Below are 20,685 nucleotides of genomic sequence, written 5' to 3'. Positions count from 1 at the left end.
AGGACCACAGAGGGACCCTTGATGTCAGTAGGTGAGGTCACTTTATTCATATGAATTTACCATAGTTCACAGAGGATTTTGCACTTCACATAGTCTGTACACCTTCTTTCTTTAAATGCCATTAAATAGGTACTTCTTTGGAAGTCTTATAAGTTGCTCAGATTCCCTTTCATTATATAACACTTATATAACAAATATAGTAGTCACTTACACACACCCGTTTCCTGATTTTGCAATCACTGACACATTGGCTGAACAGGAAAGACAAGAAAAGCTGATATACAGAACATACAATGGACATACAATCACAGATTTTTTTTAACATTCATTCACAGCAAATAATTGTGTTGTTGGATTATTTTAGCATTTTTTTAACCAATGCATTGATCCACAGATCCTTGTGAGTTAGTTGACTCTGAACACGCATTGCAAATTTTAAAGAAAATACTTGAAGGAGTGGAGTACATTCATTCCCGTGGTATTATGCATAGAGACCTTAAGGTAGGTGTACTTATTTTGTTGGTTTGCATAACTTGGTATTGTTCACCACACATATGTCTAGTACATGTCTGGCTTGAAACTGTAAATGCATTTGTCGGCATGGGAGGAGACCTATGCTGACAGTAACAGATAATGGGCTGGTGTGGCACAACAATTTGCAAAGCAGGTTGGACTTTTGCAAGCAACAGTATACAGCCAGCATGGCATTTAACAATCAACTATTTTAAAATAAAATTAGTTCCAGATAGTCACTTTTACAAACACTCTTCTTGTCCCTTACAAAAAAACCTCTTTGTGTTTGTCACAGTAAGGTAACACAGTATTTCCAGTATTTCTCACGCATCTCTACTGGATACTTAGTCTCATAAGCATGAATTGCTTTCTCATAAGTATTTTAATCAATATAATATTAAGCCCAAATACCACTTGGATCTGCACACATTTTTTAATAAACAAAAGGCTAGAATACACAGTTACCTATGAAATTCCTAAACAAATTGAATTTTTTTTAAGCGATTAATATGTTAAAACTGTTTAACAAATTTTTTTTTGATATTTATTACTGTGGATGTTCTATTTGTGTAACAATAAAAAAATATATTAAAAAGATTTAAAATTTTATTTATAATGCAAAATCTGTATGGGTACTGCACAATATGGGATCTCTCCACATTATTTTTTTATTTATTTTATTCAAAGAGTTTTTAGTCCTAATAACATCTCAGTTTAGATTATTTTAAGGTTGGTCACACTTAATGTTTTTATAGTGTCTGTTTGTTACAAGTATATTTATTTATTTACAGCCTAGAAACATTTTCCTTCATGGACCTGAGTGCCATGTGAAGATAGGGGACTTTGGATTGGCTTGCCAGAACATAATAATGGACGAACATGAGCGGCTGCCCTCCAGCTCTCAAGCAAGTGTAAACACAGGTGACAGGCCTTGTAACCTCTTCTGTATTCAAAGGGTATTTAAGTTATTACAAATTCTGAACTATAATGTTTACAAATACATTTTTACATTGATTATTCTCATTTTCCCATTTTTTAAAAAAAGTTAAAAAAGTTAAAAGTTTTTTGCGAAACTACCTCTGATTAATTGTCAGGGAACAGTAGATAGCAGCGGTGAACTAATGCAACATATTATTTCTCATTACACTTTCCACACTAGACTCAGCTCACACCAGTGGAGTGGGAACTTTTGTTTATGCTGCCCCAGAACAACTTAAGGGTTCTCACTATGATTCAAAGGTAAGGAAAAAGTGTTACAAACTGTTATAATGTAAAGTCTGCTGTTTTTTTGGGCTGTTCTTCGGTGCGTGGCTGTTTCATCTTAAGACGCATACTAAAAATGTGGTAGTAAAACTTGATGTATTTGTTTCATTGGTACAGTCAGATCTGTACAGTATAGGAGTGATTGCCTTTGAGTTATTCCAGCCATTTGGGACTGAGATGGAGCGTGTGCACACACTTGAAGAACTACGGCAGAGCAAGATCCCTAACACTCTATCTAAAAGCTGGCCACTTCTGGCCAAGTATATCACCCTACTGACCAGCACTGATCCCTCAGAGCGACCAAGTGCATCTCAGTTACTTCAGAGTGACCTCTTCCACACCAATGACATGGTATGTGTGACTAATGTTTTTTTCCTCCAAAATGGAACACAAACCAAAGGTTCATGTATAATCACATTTTAGGTACTTTTGTTGCTTTGAAGAAAAGTTTGACCTTGTAACTTTGTTTGCATTCTTTATTTTAGGTTATTCACAGTTTGAAACGCAAGATTGATGAACAAGAAGAAGAAATTGTTCAGCTCAGGAGACAGATCAGTGAGCTACAGATCTCTCAAAATGCAATACACAGTCCAGAAAATATATAATTGTCACTCTTCTGAAATGCCGCAAGTGCTCAGTATTTGTACATTATATAAATTGTTGTTTGGAAATGGTTGTATGGGTGAGTGCAGCTCTACTTGTATGTATATAAATGAGTAACATATTTAACTTGACAAAAGGTTTGTAAAGTAAAGTCCCATGCCAATGGTGCTTTAGTCTCCTTTTATCTGACTCTTTAAAGCTGAGTAAATATTACCTCGACAGTAAATAGTAGCTCAATAGTAATCTTAATAAACATGACAATTATTGCCCAATCATCATGAATATAAATAATATCCCAAGGTCATGGATAAGGCTACAAATCTTATGTGTTTGTGCGCGTATATATATATATATATATTTATATATATATACATACTAATGACATGTTACTAAAGAAATATGTATGTTTTAATACGATGATTTCTTTACATTTTTAAACTTTAATGCATTCCAGTGCTCTCATATCAAAATAACTTTTGTAGCCTTATCAATGACCTTGGGGTATTTTTAATATTCATGATAATAATGCAATGTATGCTATTGAACAATTTAAACTTTAACTTAGAAATAACACAATGAGATTTACATAAGAAAAAAAAAGATTGTATGGTGGATAATGAGATGCCACAACCTACCGTACGATCCATTACGCACTATAAAACGCCTATACAGTAATATAAATGTGTACGAAACACTGCTCCTCTGAATTTAGCCACGGATACTGTTTAAATCGTGATTATAAAAGCGATTCTTTCATTCTCGACGAGCTGACAGCAACAAAGACATTAAAGTGTTCAATAAGGCCACATCCACACAACACTGGGTTGGCTGACATTACGAAAATACCCGGATGGACCCGTGGGGAAACTACGTCATTGTTCAACGCCGGACGCTCTTTGGATTTTAGAATGGATGAACTCATTTAAATTAATCATAAATTAACAGGTATGTGCATCGTTTGATTTAAAAATCACATATGATAGCTGCAGGTGATTTTTGGAGAGCGCGTGTTGTCTGGTTGCGTTTATTGCGTGGCACAAATTTGAAAACACCGGGTTTCGCAACGAGTCTTTCGGCGGCGTTGCCTTCTCGGCCAAGGCACCGGTGAATTATAAATACCGTGCCCCTCCTTTCTACCTGTTTTCGATTAAATTCGAAATTTGGGTGATTTAATTTATTACTGTTGTGTTGTTTATGTTTGTGAAAGAGACACACCACATATATCGACATTATCTTTATTCACAGACTGGCTTCTGGAAGTGCGTGACCATGTTCACGCCGCGTTCCATCTGTATTGTTACGTTTCGCCGTTACCATGGCGTTTGTAGCTAACGTGCAACACCGCGGTCTTTAAATCAGACTGAACTTCTGGCGCCAACAGAAGAGGTGGCTATCCAGTTAAATTTCACTGACAAGTATTTTGCATTCATTTATTACCACTACAAATGCATTTATCCATAGTATTTGGTGTATAAAGAACGTGCGGCAGAGGCCTATCTCGCACGCAAAGCCTTTAGCCGAGCACACCAGCTAACAGTTAGCGGACGTGCGGAAACAGTGTACTACAGGATCATTTCCTCATGCAAAATCACACACGGAACCGCCACTGTAGTTGTTAAACTGTGTTTTGAGTGTCAGAGTCTGACGACTTAATCGAAGGTATACACATTTTGCTGAGGTTTTATTGTGGAACGTGTTGATATATGAGAGTTTACTGTCAACTATTGCTATCGTGAAGTAACCGAGGCCACGGGCCCATGCTGGCGCGCAGCTCAATAGATCAACACACACCGGCTAGTCTACCAACACATATTAAGCGTATTCGATCAAATCTTGATTGACCGTTAACATGGAATAACTACGTACAATTTTAGATCTTGTTTTGCGTAGTAAGACTCGACTAACGTTAGTGTGTTTGGGGTTCAACATTCACTTGTATGTGTTGTACTTTCACTTTAGTGCGATGTCTTAAGGCATTTAACTCGTTATCTTCTTCAGTGCTGTATTAGTGGGTTTTAGTCTTTTTGCACTACATTTACTTGTTACGAAGTAATGCGAAGCTCTGATTTTTTTTTTTTACGAAGGGATGTAGTTTTTAGGTTGACAAAAATAACGTTAGACTTTAAACTTTTGAATGGCTGGAAGGAATACTGTTTAATGTACCAGTAGCAATTTTTTTTATTAGAAAAAATGGCCGAGACTTAAACTGAGCGAAAAACGTTATTGCAATCATATAGTACACAGTAACACACATTTATTAAGTGGTATAATTAGCATATATTAGTGTTGTTTACACTGGCCCTGTGCTGTAACACGAACAATGATTTATGTATATTCTATTGTTCTGGCCTGATTAAATAATTTGTTAGGAGTAGGACATTGTTGGATGAACATATCCGTTTGTTTAAACTATATATTTTATTAGAAGAAGGGATGGTCATAAGCAGTTTACACTACAGACATCTTTACCTTTGATGAGCAAAGCAACTTTGTGCTAGAGATTTTTTGCTTTCCTCTCAGGTACCTGTTACATTTAACACTGACTAGTTTAACTTGAACCTGTGCCTCTAAAACCACTTAACGTACCAATGACAAATCTGTCTGCCTTGTAAAAATGATCGAGTAGACACACATGTCTGTTTCTCCACAGAAAATGAATAATGACCATAGTTGACAAACCTCCAGAGAAACCTGACCTGGAGTCAGTGCGGTGCAAGCACTCCAGCTCCCTGACACCTTTCTCCTCTAGAGACATGGAGAGCAGTAGTTCGAGCTGGAGTGTTGGCCCTTCTGCCACTGAGCTTTCAAGGGCCAAGACTGCCTGTATGGCCTCGACTCTGAATGGTAGTAATAATACAGCACTCCAAGGTGAAAGGCCCCGGGAGCAAGGCAAGTGCTTTTTGTATCATCACTTTTAAAGTACAACAGTAGGTTGTGTTGTATTGTTTGTGTAATATATGTCTCTTTTTTTTTTTTTTTTTTTTTTTTGGATCATGCAGTGGTCATGACTAGTGGGGATGGCATTGCTCATCCTCAAAAAGTCCTGTTTTCCCCAGAGAGGCTTTGCTTGAAATGGAACCAGAGCCACCGCATTGGAGCAGGTCTCCATAACCTGGGCAACACATGTTTCCTAAACTCTACCCTGCAGTGTCTGACCTACACAGCTCCCCTTGCCAACTACATGCTGACCAGAGAGCATTCCAAAACATGTAAGTGTGCACAATTTTGCAACATTGTACATATGCTTGGCATGCCTTTTCTCTAATGCTGTACATTCTTCCTCTTTACATGCAGGTCATGAGCCTGGGTTTTGCATGATGTGTACCATGCAAAATCACATCATCCAAGTATTCGCCAACTCTGGAAACGTCATTAAGCCTATTTGTGTGCTTAATGAGCTAAAACGTGAGTGGTCAGTTTAAGATGTAACATTTGCTTTAAATTATGTGACAAAATTACAATTTACCCTGCTAAACTATTCATATAACACTCAAGTGCTAAATGAAAAGTTGGTACAACTGCAGATATGCTGCTATAACACTTTTAGTGCTAGATAAGAGTTGAGGGTTTTGACAAAATAATTAAGGTTAAACCTTATAGTTTGTATAAAAACAAACAGCACAGCCATAGTGCTTTTAATTTAAGCAATAAGGAATGGTACAGGATGACAGTTATTTATAACATAGTCCACTGATCTTTTGTTCTTATCCTCAGGGATTGGAAAGCATTTCAGATTTGGAAGTCAAGAAGATGCCCATGAGTTCTTGAGGTACACAGTGGATGCTATGCAAAAGTCCTGCCTGCCTGGAAACAAGTGAGTTCACACAATGCAATTTTGTTTGCCAGTTTACTAGCATTATAAGGCATGAAATATGCATTTCCTCATTCATCAGTGTGTTAACTGCGATAACTGCATGCTTACATTCAGTCTAATACTGCATTATTGTCATTTATTGTCAGATTGGACAGGCAAACTCAGGCAACCACTTTTGTACATCAGATATTTGGGGGTTATCTGAGATCCAGAGGTAGGTCATCAGATTTTTGTTTGTTTTGATTTGGTTTAAGGTTAATATTATTCTTTCTGAATAACATGTTGGAACTATTTTCTATAAAAAGACACCTTTAAATTTAGTGTCTAGAAGTTTGATTAATTTTCTATGTATGTTTTATAGAATTTGTGCAGTGATGGAATATTTAATCTATGCTCCAGATACATCTGTTGGTACAATGTTAATGCACATTTCTTTTTCAAGTCAAGTCACCTTTATTTATATAGCGCTTTATACAATACAGATTGTGTCAAAGCAGCTTTACAGTGTTAAACAGGAAAAACGTGTGCTGATAATGCAAGAGCACAATAGAAAACAGTCAGTTTATCAGTTAATGTCAGTTCATTGTTGATTAAGTGATGTCATCTTCCAGCTCAGTTCAGTTCTCTTCCAATAGTGTCTGTGCAGTCAAGTCAACAATGTTGCCAGTGGATCCAAAACTCCATCGGTGACAGAAATGGAGAAAACAAACCTTGGTAGAAACCAGGCTCAGTCGAGGGGCCAGTTCTCTTCTGGCCAGACGAAACCAGCATGGTGTGTTTTAATTACAGGCTGCAACACACATTAGACTGAGAAAAGGACTCGTCTGGTTCTCGTGGTCTTGTGCCAATGGTTGATGAGGTCTTCACAGGGGATCAGTCTCTAGGGTTTGTCTAGTTGAGATGGTCTCCGTTGACATTAATGGCTGTAGAGGTTGTCTCTAGGTGCTGATCCACCATCTGGACTGGATACGGACTGGATCCATGTGACTGTAGTGACCATCTGATCTGCATACAGACTGGATCTGGGTGGCTACGGTGACTTCGGAAAAAGAATAAAACAGACTAATATTCGCGTAGATGCCATTCATCTTATGATGTAACGAATACATTGAGTGTTATGGGAAGAGTTCCCGGTTCCGGTTGACCTAATTAATACAGCTTAACAATCCTTTAATGGGTTTGAATTATAGAAATATGATAGTGTGAAATATGATAGTGTATGCAAGGTTAAAGAGATGGGTCTTTAATGAGATTTTAACTGACAGTGTGTGTTTGCCTCCCGAACAATGCTAGGTAGATTGTTCCAGAGTTTGGGCACTAAACAGGAAAAGGATCTGTCGCCTTCAGTTGATTTTGATATTCTAGGTATTATTACTAGGTGGAGTTTTGAGATCGCAGTGTAAGTCAAGAACTATAATGCGATAAGTGCTCATTTAAGTAATGAGGAGCTAAACCATTCAGGGCTTTATAAGTAATTAGCAAGATTTTAAAATGTATATGATGTTTAATAGGGAGCCAGTGCAATGTTGACAGAACGGGGCTAATATGGTCGTACTTCCCGGTTCTAGTAAGAACTCTGCTACTGCATTTTGAACCAGCTGGTGTTTATTAAGTATGCAGAGCAACCACCCTATAAAGCATTACAATAATCTAACCTTGAGGTCATGAACGCATAAATTACCATTTCTGCATTTAACATTGAGAGCATAGGTCGTAATTTAGATATATTTTTAAGATGGAAAAATGCGGTTTTGCAAACATGACTTTCAAAGGAAAGATTACTATCAAATTGCACACCTAGGATTCTAACTGATGATGAACAGTTGACAGTACAGCCAGTTAGACAATGTTCTAGACTATTACATGTAGAGGTTTTTGGTCCGATAATTAACACCTGTTTTTTAAGAATTTAGTAGTAGGAAATTACTAGTCATCCAGTTTTTTATATCAGCAATGGGTTCTGTTAGTTTTGCGAATTGATTTGTTTTGTTTGGCCGCGAAGAAATATAGAGCTGAATGTCATCAGCATAACAGTGAAAGCTGAACACCATGTTTCCTGATGGTATCTCCCAAGGGTAGCATGAAAAGCAACTGTCCTAGTTAGAGTTGACCAATGTATCGGTTTTGCCAGTTATTCGGCACTGATAGTTGATTTTCTGGAGCTATTGACTATCGGCAAAAATCCATGGTCATGCCGATAGTTTTTCTGGGTTGCTCTGTTGCTGGAGTAGCTGAGAAGTTCCGCTGTCATTATACAGTACGAGAGTGACCTCTAGAGGCAGAATCACTGATGGCACGTGCTGTTTGTTTTGACGTGACGCTGCACAGAGCGGGAAACTTCAACGACAACTAAGCGGCATATATATAACGACAACTACACAGTATATAGTAGTGCATGTTTTCATATTATTACCAAGTAATTAATTTATTGACTAGATGCTGCATTAGTGAAGAAAGAACAGCAGTGTGTTTGCTGTTAAGGCTGAGAGAATGCAAACACCTCAAGCGGTTAAAACAATGTGACCAAAACACATGCAAGTCTGACCCAAATGCTTGTCACTATTGTTACCATCTATTTGCATCAGTTTATATCCAGCTGGTCACATTAATGTGTTTGTTAGCCAAAGAAGTTGCAGATTTAAAGCTGTGAGGTGAGAAAGCAAACTGATATGTTCATTCCAGGGGGGCAGGGTTTCATATTTTATTGAAGCTTCCCTGGGTGCCACCATTGGCTAGCGGACCCCCACCTGCTGTTAGCATTCCATTGACTCCCATTCATTTTGGCGTCACTTTGACAGCGAATAACTTTACTTCTGAGGCGTTTAAAGACTCCATTTGTCCATTCATTATTTCTAAAGAAACATGAAAATGTATAAAAGGCTCCATTACCTTGTATCTTACGTTATGGCCCCGTAGAAGCATTTTTTGTAAAAATAGGTTAACGATTGCGTCATAACCTGCGACTCTCTGTCGCACAGTTGAGAAATTACCGTATGGACAGGAGGAGAAGCTCGCAGGCAATCTTTTACTGTCTATGAGGCAATCGGGGGGACGTGGAGGCATGAAGTCAAGGGAGAAGACCATAGAGAGTCCATAAAAGCAACGGGACAAAATTATTCAACAACGTCTGCAAGATTTGGTGGGTGATTCAGATTTCTCTTGGCACAGCGATTAGAACACTTACAATTGTCAGACAGGTTGCTCACGTGACATTTACGTCATCAAGCTGAGTTTGAGTCTGCGCAGTACGCTCGACCCCCAGGAAGTGCGTGCTTCTAATTGACTTCACTTGTCTCTGTTGAATCCAGCGGGGTCGCTATGTCCATTTCTTTTACTGTCTATGGTTCATTCAGCGACAGAAATCCTGCAGCGCCATTATACATATATTTATATATATAGAGAGAGCTATAGTATAGACTTTGCTTCTTTTTTTTTTACTTTCAACTCATCTGTGCCACTTTTTTGATCATTCTTGAAGTGAACTTTTGCCCATTTGGTGATTCAAGGGTGTGTTCACACTTGTCATGTTTGGTTCAATTAAAACAAACCCTGGTGCGATTGCTTGGTTCGTGCAGTTTGTTTGAGTAAGGGTGTATTCACACCTGTCTTGTTTGATTCGATTGAAATTAGTGAGATGTTCAGAAGAGGATCTATGACTTTTCAAAGCACCTCTTTTAGCATCTTAGATGGTATAGGATCTAACATCCATGTTGTTGGTTTAGGTGATTTTACAGTTTTATATGCTTTTTCCTGTCCTGTAGCAGAGAATGAGTGGAATTGTTCCTCAGGGTGTACTGTCTGATGAAATACTTTAGCTGACAGCTGCATGGTTATTATTTTATCTCTAATAGTATCTTGGAAGTTCATAAAGTCATTACTGCTATGCTGTTGGGAAATGTCTGTGCCTGCAGATGCTTTATTTTTTGTTAATTTAGCCACTGTATTGAATAAATACCTGGGGTTGTGTTTGTTTTCTTCTAAAAGAGTCAAAGTCTAGCAGTTTTTAAAGGGGTCATATGATGCGATTTCAAATTTTCCTTTGTCTTTGGAGTTTTACAAGTTCTTGGTGCATAAAGATCTGTGAAGACTAGAGTCTCAAATCCAAAGAGATATTCTTTATAAAAGTTAAGTCAACCACGCCCTCCTAAAACGGCTCATTCTAACACGCCCTCACATGTCTATGTCACTATGTGGGAAGATTTGCATAACGCCGCCCAAATGTTCACGCAAAGACAGAAGGCGTAACTTTTATTCTCTCTGTTGCTGCCGGTGCCATGTTTTGGAGACGCTGTGTGTTTTTAATTTGATTGGCCTTCCAAAAGAGGACACAACTAGAAATCAGTGGTTAAGTTATATTTACAACACTGATTCAGAACAGTTCAACCCAAATATACAGATGTGCAGCGCATTTTATGGAGGATGAGGACTGTTTCCTGAACCAGTAGCCTACAATGTGTCTGTGGCACAAAGACTGTTTCTAAAAAGTGGGGCAATTCCGACTTTGCAAGGACAGTCTGGCACTTCTGACTCACAGCCTGTAAGTACGTTTTTTATATTTAAAGAATTTGCCACTGACTATTCAAACGTGAGTTTTGAGCAGTGTAGAGTAGCGCTTGTTGTTTCTCAGATCACAAATGCTGACATGGTTTTATGTTTACACAGCGTGATACGCAACGTGTAAAAAGACAGTGTAAGTCATTATAATCAGTAATTATGTCCCCACTGGATGCAACAAATTCCTCGTTTGTAATGGGTTTTATTGGTTTTGTCTCATCGTGCTGGGAGTTGGCACCACATTATGATAAGGGGCGTAACATTTCAGTCACACGCTTGAGGCAGAAAGGCGGGGCATAGAGGAGCAACAATTATGTACATTATATGGAAAATAATGAACATATACACATTGCATTACACCAAATACACAAAATAATGTTCTTTTTAGCAACATCATTTGACCCCTTTAAGGCTTTTCTGTGTGTAGAAGAACTTTCCCTCCATGCAATACAAAATTCTTATAGTTTTGTTTTCTTCCAGCTGCACTCCATCTTTCCGGGCTGCTCTCTTTAAGCCTGTGTTATACTTTCCGCATAAGTAATCCAGACGCGTACACGGACAGCGTGGATGCGGACTACTTGTATTCATACTACTGAAGGCGTAAGCTGATGGTCCGCTCCACAACAAACATGAATAAACAATTGCCCAGAGTTATTGCACGTCTGGCTGTCTTTATATTGTTTTATCGATGGATTGTACAGGTTTGAGTAGCAACGGGCTTCTTCACACAGCCTGCACATGTGCAATTGGTGATTTTGAAGCCTACTGTGTTTTATCGGATTGTGAGGGTTATGGTGATGTCTGCTCGGCCTCCGATCACACTCTCCGATGACGATTTTTACATCACGCATACCATAGCGGACACTAGCGGAATTGCAGACGCGGAAAGTATAACACAGGCTTTAGGGTGTGAGTATGCACGTTATACCACAGTGTCTGACTGTTTTCCTTAATCCTTTTTTTAAGGGTAAAGGAGCGACCATGAATAAAGTGCTAGAAAAGAGAGAGTCAATAGTTTCTGTTACATCATTAAGTTTTTCTGAGCTACTGGATATGCTGAGGAATTGAGACAAATCTTGAAGATTATTTACAAAGCCGTCTTTTGTTGTAGAAGGCATGGTTCTACCATATTTGTAACAAGGATTTGAATTTGCAGCTTTAGTTATACGGAGTATACACGAGACTAGATAATGATCTGAGATAGTATTATGTGATCGCATTAAATCTAAAGTAGGATTATGACTATGAGTATGTCTTGATGTGTTGTCTAACCCAAAAATTTTTTTCACAGTCAAATGTTTGAATTGCAAAGCAGTCTCGGATACTTTTGACCCATACCTGGATATTTCACTGGAGATAAAGGTGACTGAAAGGTTTCTTGACAAATTTATCTTACATTTGAAGCAAGTCATTTTTAGCGAGGTTACAATAGTGCATTTTTTTTTTATGTTTATTTGCAGACGGCTCAGACACTCAGTAAGGCATTTGAGCAATTTGTTAAGCCTGAGCAACTTGATGGGGACAATGCGTATAAATGCTCCAAGTAAGTTTTCTGTACATATTAACACCACATCATTACATTACCCAAATTATGTACAGTTACCATGCATTTGAATTCATGCATTGCCCACTCTTGACAAGGGCCTTCCTTCAGTTGTAATCTATTTTATGACTTTTTTTTTTTCATAATGGAATCGTGCATTTAGAGACCAAATAATTTGTTCATGTGGAATTTTGTTATTTTTATATTTTCACTTTCACTCAAGCTTATAGTAATCTTCTTTTGTCTTGGCAGATGTAAGAAAATGGTTACAGCATCAAAGAGATTCACCATTCATCGCAGTTCTAATGTTCTCACCATCTCGCTGAAACGGTTTACCAACTTTAATGGAGGAAAAATTACAAAGGTACACTGCATAAACTGTAAATGTATCATTAAAATGCCATCAGTTAATGCTTTAATTTGGCAGCCTTAAATATGATAATTCTCAATACTTCACAGGATGTGAGATACACAGAGTATCTAGATTTACGCCCATTCATGTCTCAGTCTCATGGGGAGCCACAAATCTATGCTCTATATGCTGTGCTAGTTCATTCTGGCTTCAGTTGTCATGCTGGACACTATTACTGCTACATTAAGGTAAGTCATTCATTACAGACCATCATCCTCTTTTATTATGTGCTTACAACATAACATATGTATAAATAATACCAGGGCTCAACATTAAGCTTTGACATGTGCTTGACAACTAAATCAGTCATTCACTTGTCCAAGTAAAAAAAATTACTTGTCCGGGGGAGAAAAAGTTTTTTTTAGTTTTTTGCCGCAAATTTAATTTATTCTGAAGCAATATAGTCTCATCAGTGCTCTATCAGGTATTACTTTAATCAACATATTTGTGATATTTGCCTTAAATTGATTGCTGTTACACTTTTTAACTGTATGAAGGACAATATTTCCCTAACCTGATTAAATGTACATGTCACCATTTACATCAAATTCTTGAATTTGATCAATACATTAAGTTAGAATAATAAGACCGTATATGATTGTTACTATTCAAATGAAATCAGTATCAACATACTCACTAGGTGGTGGCAAGTCACTGTTTTAATGAGTGATTCATTGATTCAACTGATTCGTTCAAACAGCTGATTCATTCAATAAATGAAGCAAGTGACTCTTTATGAATGGCTCACTGAATCATTGACTCATTCAAAAATGCTGAATCATTCAGTAACGAAAGACTGTTGTGTGTTGTTCGGAGATGTGCAACTGTTCTGCTGTGGCTTTGCTTAGAACTTTTCTTGTTAGCGAAATGGAGCAAAAATGATCAATAATGTCAGTTAATATTCTTTGTTTAAAGTTGTATAAAATCAATATCACATTTGCAATCATGCTGAAAGTCAGGAAAACATGACTCTTGGTCGTGTGATGTTACATGTATTGTATATAGAATATTTAGATTTTTTTCTACCGCAGTATGTTTGTTCACATTTGTTTCTTTGTGTGTGCTGTTGCGCTTATAGTTTTGATTTCTCCGCGAGTCAGCTGCACGAGCCTCAACTGATGCAACCTTGATACTTTCAATACATTATTGTTATTAGTCATTGTTTACACTGGAAGGAATAAAATCAGAATCATTCTTGCCAAAGTTTCTGTGCTGCCCTAGTTATTGTTTAAAATTTTAATCAGGTTACTTGTCCGGATGGGCAAGTAAAATTCTCTTTCAATTGCCCCTTCACAAAATCCATTGTCGCGGACAAGCGTTAATGTCAAGCCCTGAATACGATCCTCTATTTCAGGCTAGCAACGGGCAGTGGTATCAGATGAATGACTCCTCGGTATCTTTCAGCGATATAAGAACAGTGCTTAATCAGCAGGCTTACTTGCTGTTCTACATCAGGTAAAGGTCTTAATTCACTTTCCGTGACTTAAATGGACAATTTGTGTTTCTGGGGCAAAGGGTGAGTCTCATCAGTAAAATGCTTATTTTAATTCAGGTCACCTGATGCAAAAAATGGAAGTGATTTTAGCCAGATGAATCATACTCCAGGCCAGTCGTCTCCTCGACCATCCATTCCAATCAAGATGAATGGGCCTCAGTACACTTCCACATCTTTCATTGGCCCTCAGCTGCCACCTCATATGCTGAAGGTACTGCAAGACAATAACACAATCAAAGAAATTACAATGGTTTAGCAAATTAGCCCTAAAGCTATGCTAGGTTTACTTCTCTTCACCTGGTCACTCTTTGTGTACTTTGTAGAACTCGTCATACATGAATGGGAATGGTTCTTCAAAGGAATACCATAGTGGTTCCAAACCCAACAGAAGTTTCTGTGGTGCAACCAAATTAGGCTCTGGCCTATCTCATACATCCTCTTCTGCATCCGCATGCTCTTCTACTTCACTTGTTCGGCCCATGGGTATTCCTGACTCATCCAAGAGGCCAAAGTTGACTTTTCTCATTGGTCAGGGCAAGCCAACGAAACCTACTCAGACCCAGTCAGGCCATAACTGCTCTTTATCTTCAGCCTCTCACCCTCAGCCCACATCTTCCAGAACCTCAGTGTCTACCTCAGGCTTCCCGCAGGTCAATGGAACTCAAACTGGAGCTTCTTTTTTGGTTCCTTATGGTCAGGAGTCATCTGAAGAGTCCGACCAAGAGGCTGGAGCCTTGGAGAATGGATCAGTTAAGCCTTATCTTGCTCCCAAGATAACAAATGGGAATGGGGTAAAGGATGACACCCAGTCCCACAGTTCCGGTTCACTGCCTCATCTTACCCTGAAGACAAATGGATCTAATGGCTTTTCAGAAATACATGTGCGTGAAAATGGATCAGGACCTGCCCACAAATCCCAGAATGGCCTTCCCAAAGCCAATGGTTTTAATCATGCTGATAAGGTAAAAAATTTTAATTTTAATTTGAGGCCTGTATATTACTTATATATACAGGTGCTGGTCATATAATTAGAATATCATCAAAAAGATGATTTATTTCACTAATTCCATTCAAAAGTGAAACTTGTATATTATATTCATTCATTACACACAGACTGATATATTTCAAATGTTTATTTCTTTTAATTTTGATGATTATAACTGACAACTAAGAAAAATCCCAAATTCAGTATCTCAGAAAATTAGAATATAAATTAAGCCCAATACAAAGAAAGGATTTTTAGAAATCTTGGCCAACTGAAAAGTATGAACATGAAAAGTATGAGCATGTACAGCACTCAAAAGCCGCGGTTCCACTGTCGGGCCAAAAGCGGGCGTGCTAGTGCGTGCCAGGGCCAGTCGCGTTTCCACTGTCACTTCTGGGGCTTGATCATGCCTCCTCGGTGCTTCCTCGGGGCCAATGGCCCGGGTTTTTTGGCCCGACGAAAACCTTGGGCCAAAGCAGGCCAGCGGGGGCAAGAGGAGTGGTTATGAACAAAGGCAGAGTTTCTCCGTGTCTGGAGAGCGTCAGCCCCGCGGATCATTTCATAAAGCTAACATAACACCAGCATTAAATTATTTTTTTTTTAAATAAGTTACGATCAAAACTCACTTTCAGTCAGCAGCGAGTGTTTGAAATAACTTGATCCGATGTGGATTATGATCACCATAAAAGGCAGAAATATTTATAAGCGATGCAAAAGACTATGCACGCTAGGTATTAACGTTACCACAGTAAGCATTGTAAATGTGACCGTTTGAAGAAATCAGATGTCAGCTTCTTATTCTCTATCAATCGTGTATTTATTTATTAACATATTTTATGTCATAAGTCTCGTCTCGAGAGTTCAGCTCTGCATAGCCTATGTCATTAAAATATAATAATGTGTTTTAATGTTTATTTTTTCTAAAGACTGTTTTATTCTTTTTTTTTCAGGTTGTGGGTGCACCACATTCTTCATCACAAATTGCTAATCCATCTAATGGTTCAGACTTGCAATTTATCTTAAAGTCTGGATACAGTGAGTCAAGGTGGGATGCTCAAATGCAACACGTTTTTTTTTTTTTAATTAAACAGTCATTTGATCTCTTAATGAATATCCATTTTATGATGGATAAAATTTTATCCATTCATAATTTACACTGTTGTGATGCCTTTTAGAAATATTTACTATTATAGTATTTATTAATGCTTTGAATTAGCTTTTATTTTTGTTATCAGTTCTCATTGTAATTTTAGTTTTTTTTTTATGTTGTTTTTTGTGTTTCTGTTTAGTTTTTCACTTTAGATTTAGTAATTTTAGTACTTCAATTTTAGATGTTTTTTTCTGGTAATTGCCAAGGCTACATTTCTTAGTTTTTCATCTTACATTTTTTTTTTTCATTAATTAATTCATTTATCCATTCAACAGCTCCAAACCAACAAGTACTGATGGCCAGCCATGTTTGTCACCTTCAAGAAAAAGGATGAACCCCTCTTCAGACTCTTCATCTAAGTCTGCTTCACAGGTACAGTCTGCGTCTTCATCTAATGCCTCATTGGTCTCAAAGACTACAGACACTGACCTTCATGCCCAGACAGCTTCAAAAGCTGAGTTGATTCAGAGCCATGAGACCCATGCAGTGGCTGGCATGTCTGATTTTCAGGGCAACAACAGTCATGTTGGTGATGATCACACAAGTCCACGCAGGTTTAAGGAGGAGTTCAGGTGCAGTGAAGGAGAAAGCAAAGAGTCAAAGCAATCACACTTAGACAAGTTTGGCTCTGGAGATGGACGGAATAGGGTTTTAGACCGGCCACACTTTTCTTCAACCATGAAAGACAGGGACCGATACAAGCACTATAGGGAATACAATGAAAGAAGCCGGAGCCGGTATGGTCATAGCTATCGAGAGTGTCGTCCCTTTAGAGAACGTTCCACTAGTAGAGACCGGCATCACAGAGATCGTGAAGGGGAGAGACGCTGGGACAGATTCTCACACCACCGTCGAGAGCACCACCATTCCCAAAGAAGACCCCGAGAGGAACATGACCGGAGTAGGGATAGGAGATTTGTGAGTGATGCTTATCGTCCTTCTGAACACCATAACCGGGATGGATATTTCAGTCACAGCTATCGTGGGGTGGATGGTGGCTATGGAAGGACGTCTCATACAGTGAATGGTTCAAAAGTAAGACCCTCATCTCCACGTTCTGTCAGCCCACTGCCTGGACATTACAAGCGGAAACGCAGTCCATCGGCTGATGCAAGACAAAGCTCTGATGAGTGCAGAGCGAAGAAATACAAAAAGAAAAAGAGAAACAAAGAAAAGCACAGGTGAGTCATTTTTTAGTAGCATACTTTGCTACTGCTTTCTTTTGCTCTGGATTTAAAGATTTATTCAAACATGTATCAAATGCACTTATAATAATAATAATAATAATAATAATAATAATGAATAATAATAAAATATGAAAAGCATAAAGGAAATTCTTGCAAAGGAAATCTTAAGTGGTTTTATAATTTCTTATCTTTAAAATATTAAAACAACTCCTTAACTGCATTTTAATATTTGAAAAACATTTGAAGCTTTGACAACTTTTTGTCATTGACCATTTAATATTTGACTGGGCAAGAATTTAAAACCATTGGAGAAAAAAAACCTGTTAAAAGACTAGCTGATCATTGTGACTTTCCACATATAGGCACTCAGAGAAGGACCTATCTGAGGACAGCAGCTCCAAGAGACATAAAAAGAAGAAGAAAAAGAAAAAGAAGAGGAGAGAGGATGAGGAAAGGCCTCACACTAGGAGAGATGTCACTCCGAGGCGGGAAGAGCATGATTCTAGAGCTAGGAATGGTGCAGAGAGAAATCAGCACCACATCTCTGAGTCTCTTCACAGTGTCCACCGAGATCATATGGAGGACCAGCAACAGCTAAGTGGACACAAAGGTGCTTAACTGTTAATAGCTTACACCTTTGGACACAAAGCGACCGTTGCAAATCACTAGAATTTTGTGGCAGTACGTCACCACTAGAACGATGCAACAGAATACTGCTGGGGATTTGTTGTATTGTGGTGATATTTTCATGGCAGCTAAACACATTTCCCCCCAAAATTATCATTGCCATAACTTTTTTCCAGTAAGCGCTGCCAAATGCAATATAAATATGTATACATATGAAGTAATGTGCAAACATTTACAGTTTGCATTATTTTGCAGTAATGATAATTGGGCGTTGAGGTGCTTTTTGATTGAAATATTGGAATTTTTATTAATATTACAAATAACCCATGCAAAAAAAAAAAAGTCATATTCAAGACAAAAACAGGGCCTTTTGAGTGATATGGTTTATCTTTGTGACTTTTGACATTGCATTGGGTCGAAGCTTAGTAGTCTCTTTCAGATAGCAGTGCTAACACTGAAATGTTCCAGTAAGCTGATGTTATCTTCTGATACATGATGTGTTAAATTAGTTGAACTGGTTTGCCAGTAATTGACAACAAATTTACAATCTGAATTCTACTCAAAACCTCCCCAGGCTCGCATACATCCACAATCATACATTTGATCCTGGCACAGTATTATACATTCACACATAAATGTCATTTGGGGAAAAAAATAACTAATGTATTTTGTGTAAAAGTTTTTTTTTTTTTTTTTTTTCTCCAGCTAATGGCTTGAGCTGTTACAGTGGAAATGAACTTGATCTTTGTCATACTGGGATGGAGAAAGACATGAAATACAAATATTTTGACCAGTCTACCACTGTCAACAGCACAAAGACGCTCTCAAATGGAAATGGAGATGTGGACGATGTCTATCACAGGACCTTATCAGATGTTGAAGTGAGTAGACTCTCTCGACCACAAAAATACATTATTCTTAACTAAAGTAGCCACATTTTTCAGAAAAACTTTACAAAAGTTTGTTTAAATATTTGTAAAATATTATATGTAATTAAATGTAATAAAATGCATTCATTTCGTAGGTTTTTTTTTATGGTTGTTGTAGTTGCACAACTCTGACTGATCTCTGGTTTTCACAGAAAGCCACACATCCTCACTAAAGGGAAAGTGATTTCTTGCTCACACCTAAGGTAAGAAATTAAGTAAATAAATTTAAGTTTTGTAGTTTTTATTTATTTACTTTTAAACAAAATAATCTCAGCTCTAATTCTCTCATTCCCTCTCTCTTTATTTGAAGACTCTGAAAACCACCCATGCAAGCATGTGAAATATAAAATCTACAGCTACGATTCCTGACATGGTGCTTAACGTTTAGAACATGTATTTTTACCACGAGATGAATTTTAAAGTTGCATTATTTTGTCTTTTTGTTTTTCTTTATTTTTAAGGCTATGGATTTTTTAGTACACTGTACATAAATGAACTTTGATCATGAAAAAACAATTATATTATATAAAGTTAATATATGCGATTAAAACAAAAGCCTGGAGCTTAACATCAGAATTGCTGCTCAGACATACAGACTCAGGATTTTCTCACTTGTGAAGATGAGACGAGCGCTCCCTTTAAGGAATCAAACCTGGAACAGACAAGAACATTTATATGCTGCATCGGCAGAGAAAGACTGCTCGTCTCTTGGCTTCAAGTTATGATGTCAACATTTTCACATATCGGTTGAGAGAACTGTCTCAAAGGAGCAGCCTTTGCTAATGCTACACGTGCACTTACGTCACAGTTAACCTGGACACACTTGAGGACATAAGATGTTTGCTTTGCTGTCTCTTGTACCTCTCTTTTTTAGCATCTCACTGTATTACTCTCTATCTGAAATTCCTCAATCAGATTTTTCTAGAATGCAAGTTCATTACATCTTTTTTGTTTTTAAGTCTCACTGTTTATTTTTCTTGAATCCTCTTTGATTTTAGTCAAGATAATACTGTGAATTTAAGTTGAACTGTACTATCAGTTGTTTGTTTTTGGTCCTGTATCAGGAGGTTCAATAGAGAGACACTTTCAGTAAAGCCACTTGTAATGTAAACTATGTTCTCTGAACATTTGTCAACCTTTTTTGTTCTTCAACAAAACGAAAGAGACATGAAAATGGTTATATTCAATTTCATTTTACTGTAGCATGTCAAAGTAAATGTATACAGTGTACAATATGTTGAGTGGGAGGAAACGGCCTTAATGTCTGAAATTGTAATATTTTCTCTCACTATGTTTACAGTGTTTTATTGGAGTGAATGAACATGTATGTGATGATGGGAAGTGTTTGGTTTTGTAAAGTGTGGGGTCTCCTTTTTACATATAAAGAATGACTTGTGAGATATGTGTTTTGTGAAAAATATCTTAATTGATGTCAAGGTGTAACATATATATATATTAAGTAATATCTCTGCAATAGGAACATAGCTTAAGACAGACTTCAATGTAATGTGCTTCTGCCCTATACACCAGCAAATCAGACAATAATGGTCATTTATTTGTCGTCATAACCCAGTAGCAGTTATGTACTGAAAGCGGCTTAATATAAAAAA

The 20,685-nt window shown here is 37.6% G+C and overlaps 1 protein-coding gene across 5 annotated transcripts; it reads left to right on the top strand.

Moving 5' to 3' along the window:
- Positions 1-2,065: 2,065 nt before the first annotated feature.
- On the top strand, positions 2,066-20,473 carry LOC109110208 (ubiquitin carboxyl-terminal hydrolase 42-like). 5 transcript variants are annotated; one of them, XM_042767448.1, is made up of 20 exons: positions 2,066-2,127; positions 2,262-2,331; positions 5,030-5,268; positions 5,379-5,588; positions 5,674-5,784; positions 6,094-6,193; positions 6,340-6,407; positions 12,039-12,109; positions 12,208-12,290; positions 12,543-12,654; positions 12,750-12,890; positions 14,057-14,157; positions 14,255-14,408; positions 14,521-15,159; positions 16,133-16,227; positions 16,608-17,513; positions 17,882-18,129; positions 18,852-19,027; positions 19,228-19,278; positions 19,386-20,473. In XM_042767448.1, exons 3-19 carry the CDS (start codon positions 5,040-5,042, stop codon positions 19,246-19,248), a joined length of 3,465 nt encoding a protein of 1,154 aa, XP_042623382.1. In that variant the 5' UTR covers positions 2,066-2,127; positions 2,262-2,331; positions 5,030-5,039; the 3' UTR covers positions 19,249-19,278; positions 19,386-20,473. The 5 variants fall into 5 exon arrangements, with proteins under 5 accessions (XP_042623382.1, XP_042623385.1, XP_042623381.1 ...); XM_042767451.1 differs by lacking the exons at positions 2,066-2,127; positions 2,262-2,331 and adding an exon at positions 2,812-3,324 and having other exon boundaries at positions 16,608-16,704; positions 16,843-17,513; XM_042767447.1 differs by lacking the exons at positions 2,066-2,127; positions 2,262-2,331 and adding an exon at positions 2,813-3,324.
- Positions 20,474-20,685: the final 212 nt, after the last annotated feature.

Source organism: Cyprinus carpio, chromosome A12 (assembly GCF_018340385.1).
Source record: "Cyprinus carpio isolate SPL01 chromosome A12, ASM1834038v1, whole genome shotgun sequence".
NCBI classification, from domain to species: domain Eukaryota; kingdom Metazoa; phylum Chordata; class Actinopteri; order Cypriniformes; family Cyprinidae; genus Cyprinus; species Cyprinus carpio.
Note: the sequence above shows the minus strand (reverse complement) of the source record. Positions and strands in the feature narration are given on the sequence as shown.

Coding starts and splice junctions, on each gene's coding strand:
- LOC109110208 (XM_042767448.1), top strand. CDS start 5,040: ATGACCATAGTTGACAAACCTCCAGAGAAACCTGACCTGGAGTCAGTG. Junction 5,269..5,378: donor TGAAAGGCCCCGGGAGCAAG/GCAAGTGCTTTT, acceptor TGGATCATGCAG/TGGTCATGACTAGTGGGGAT. Junction 6,408..12,038: donor GGGTTATCTGAGATCCAGAG/GTAGGTCATCAG, acceptor TTTTTTTCACAG/TCAAATGTTTGAATTGCAAA.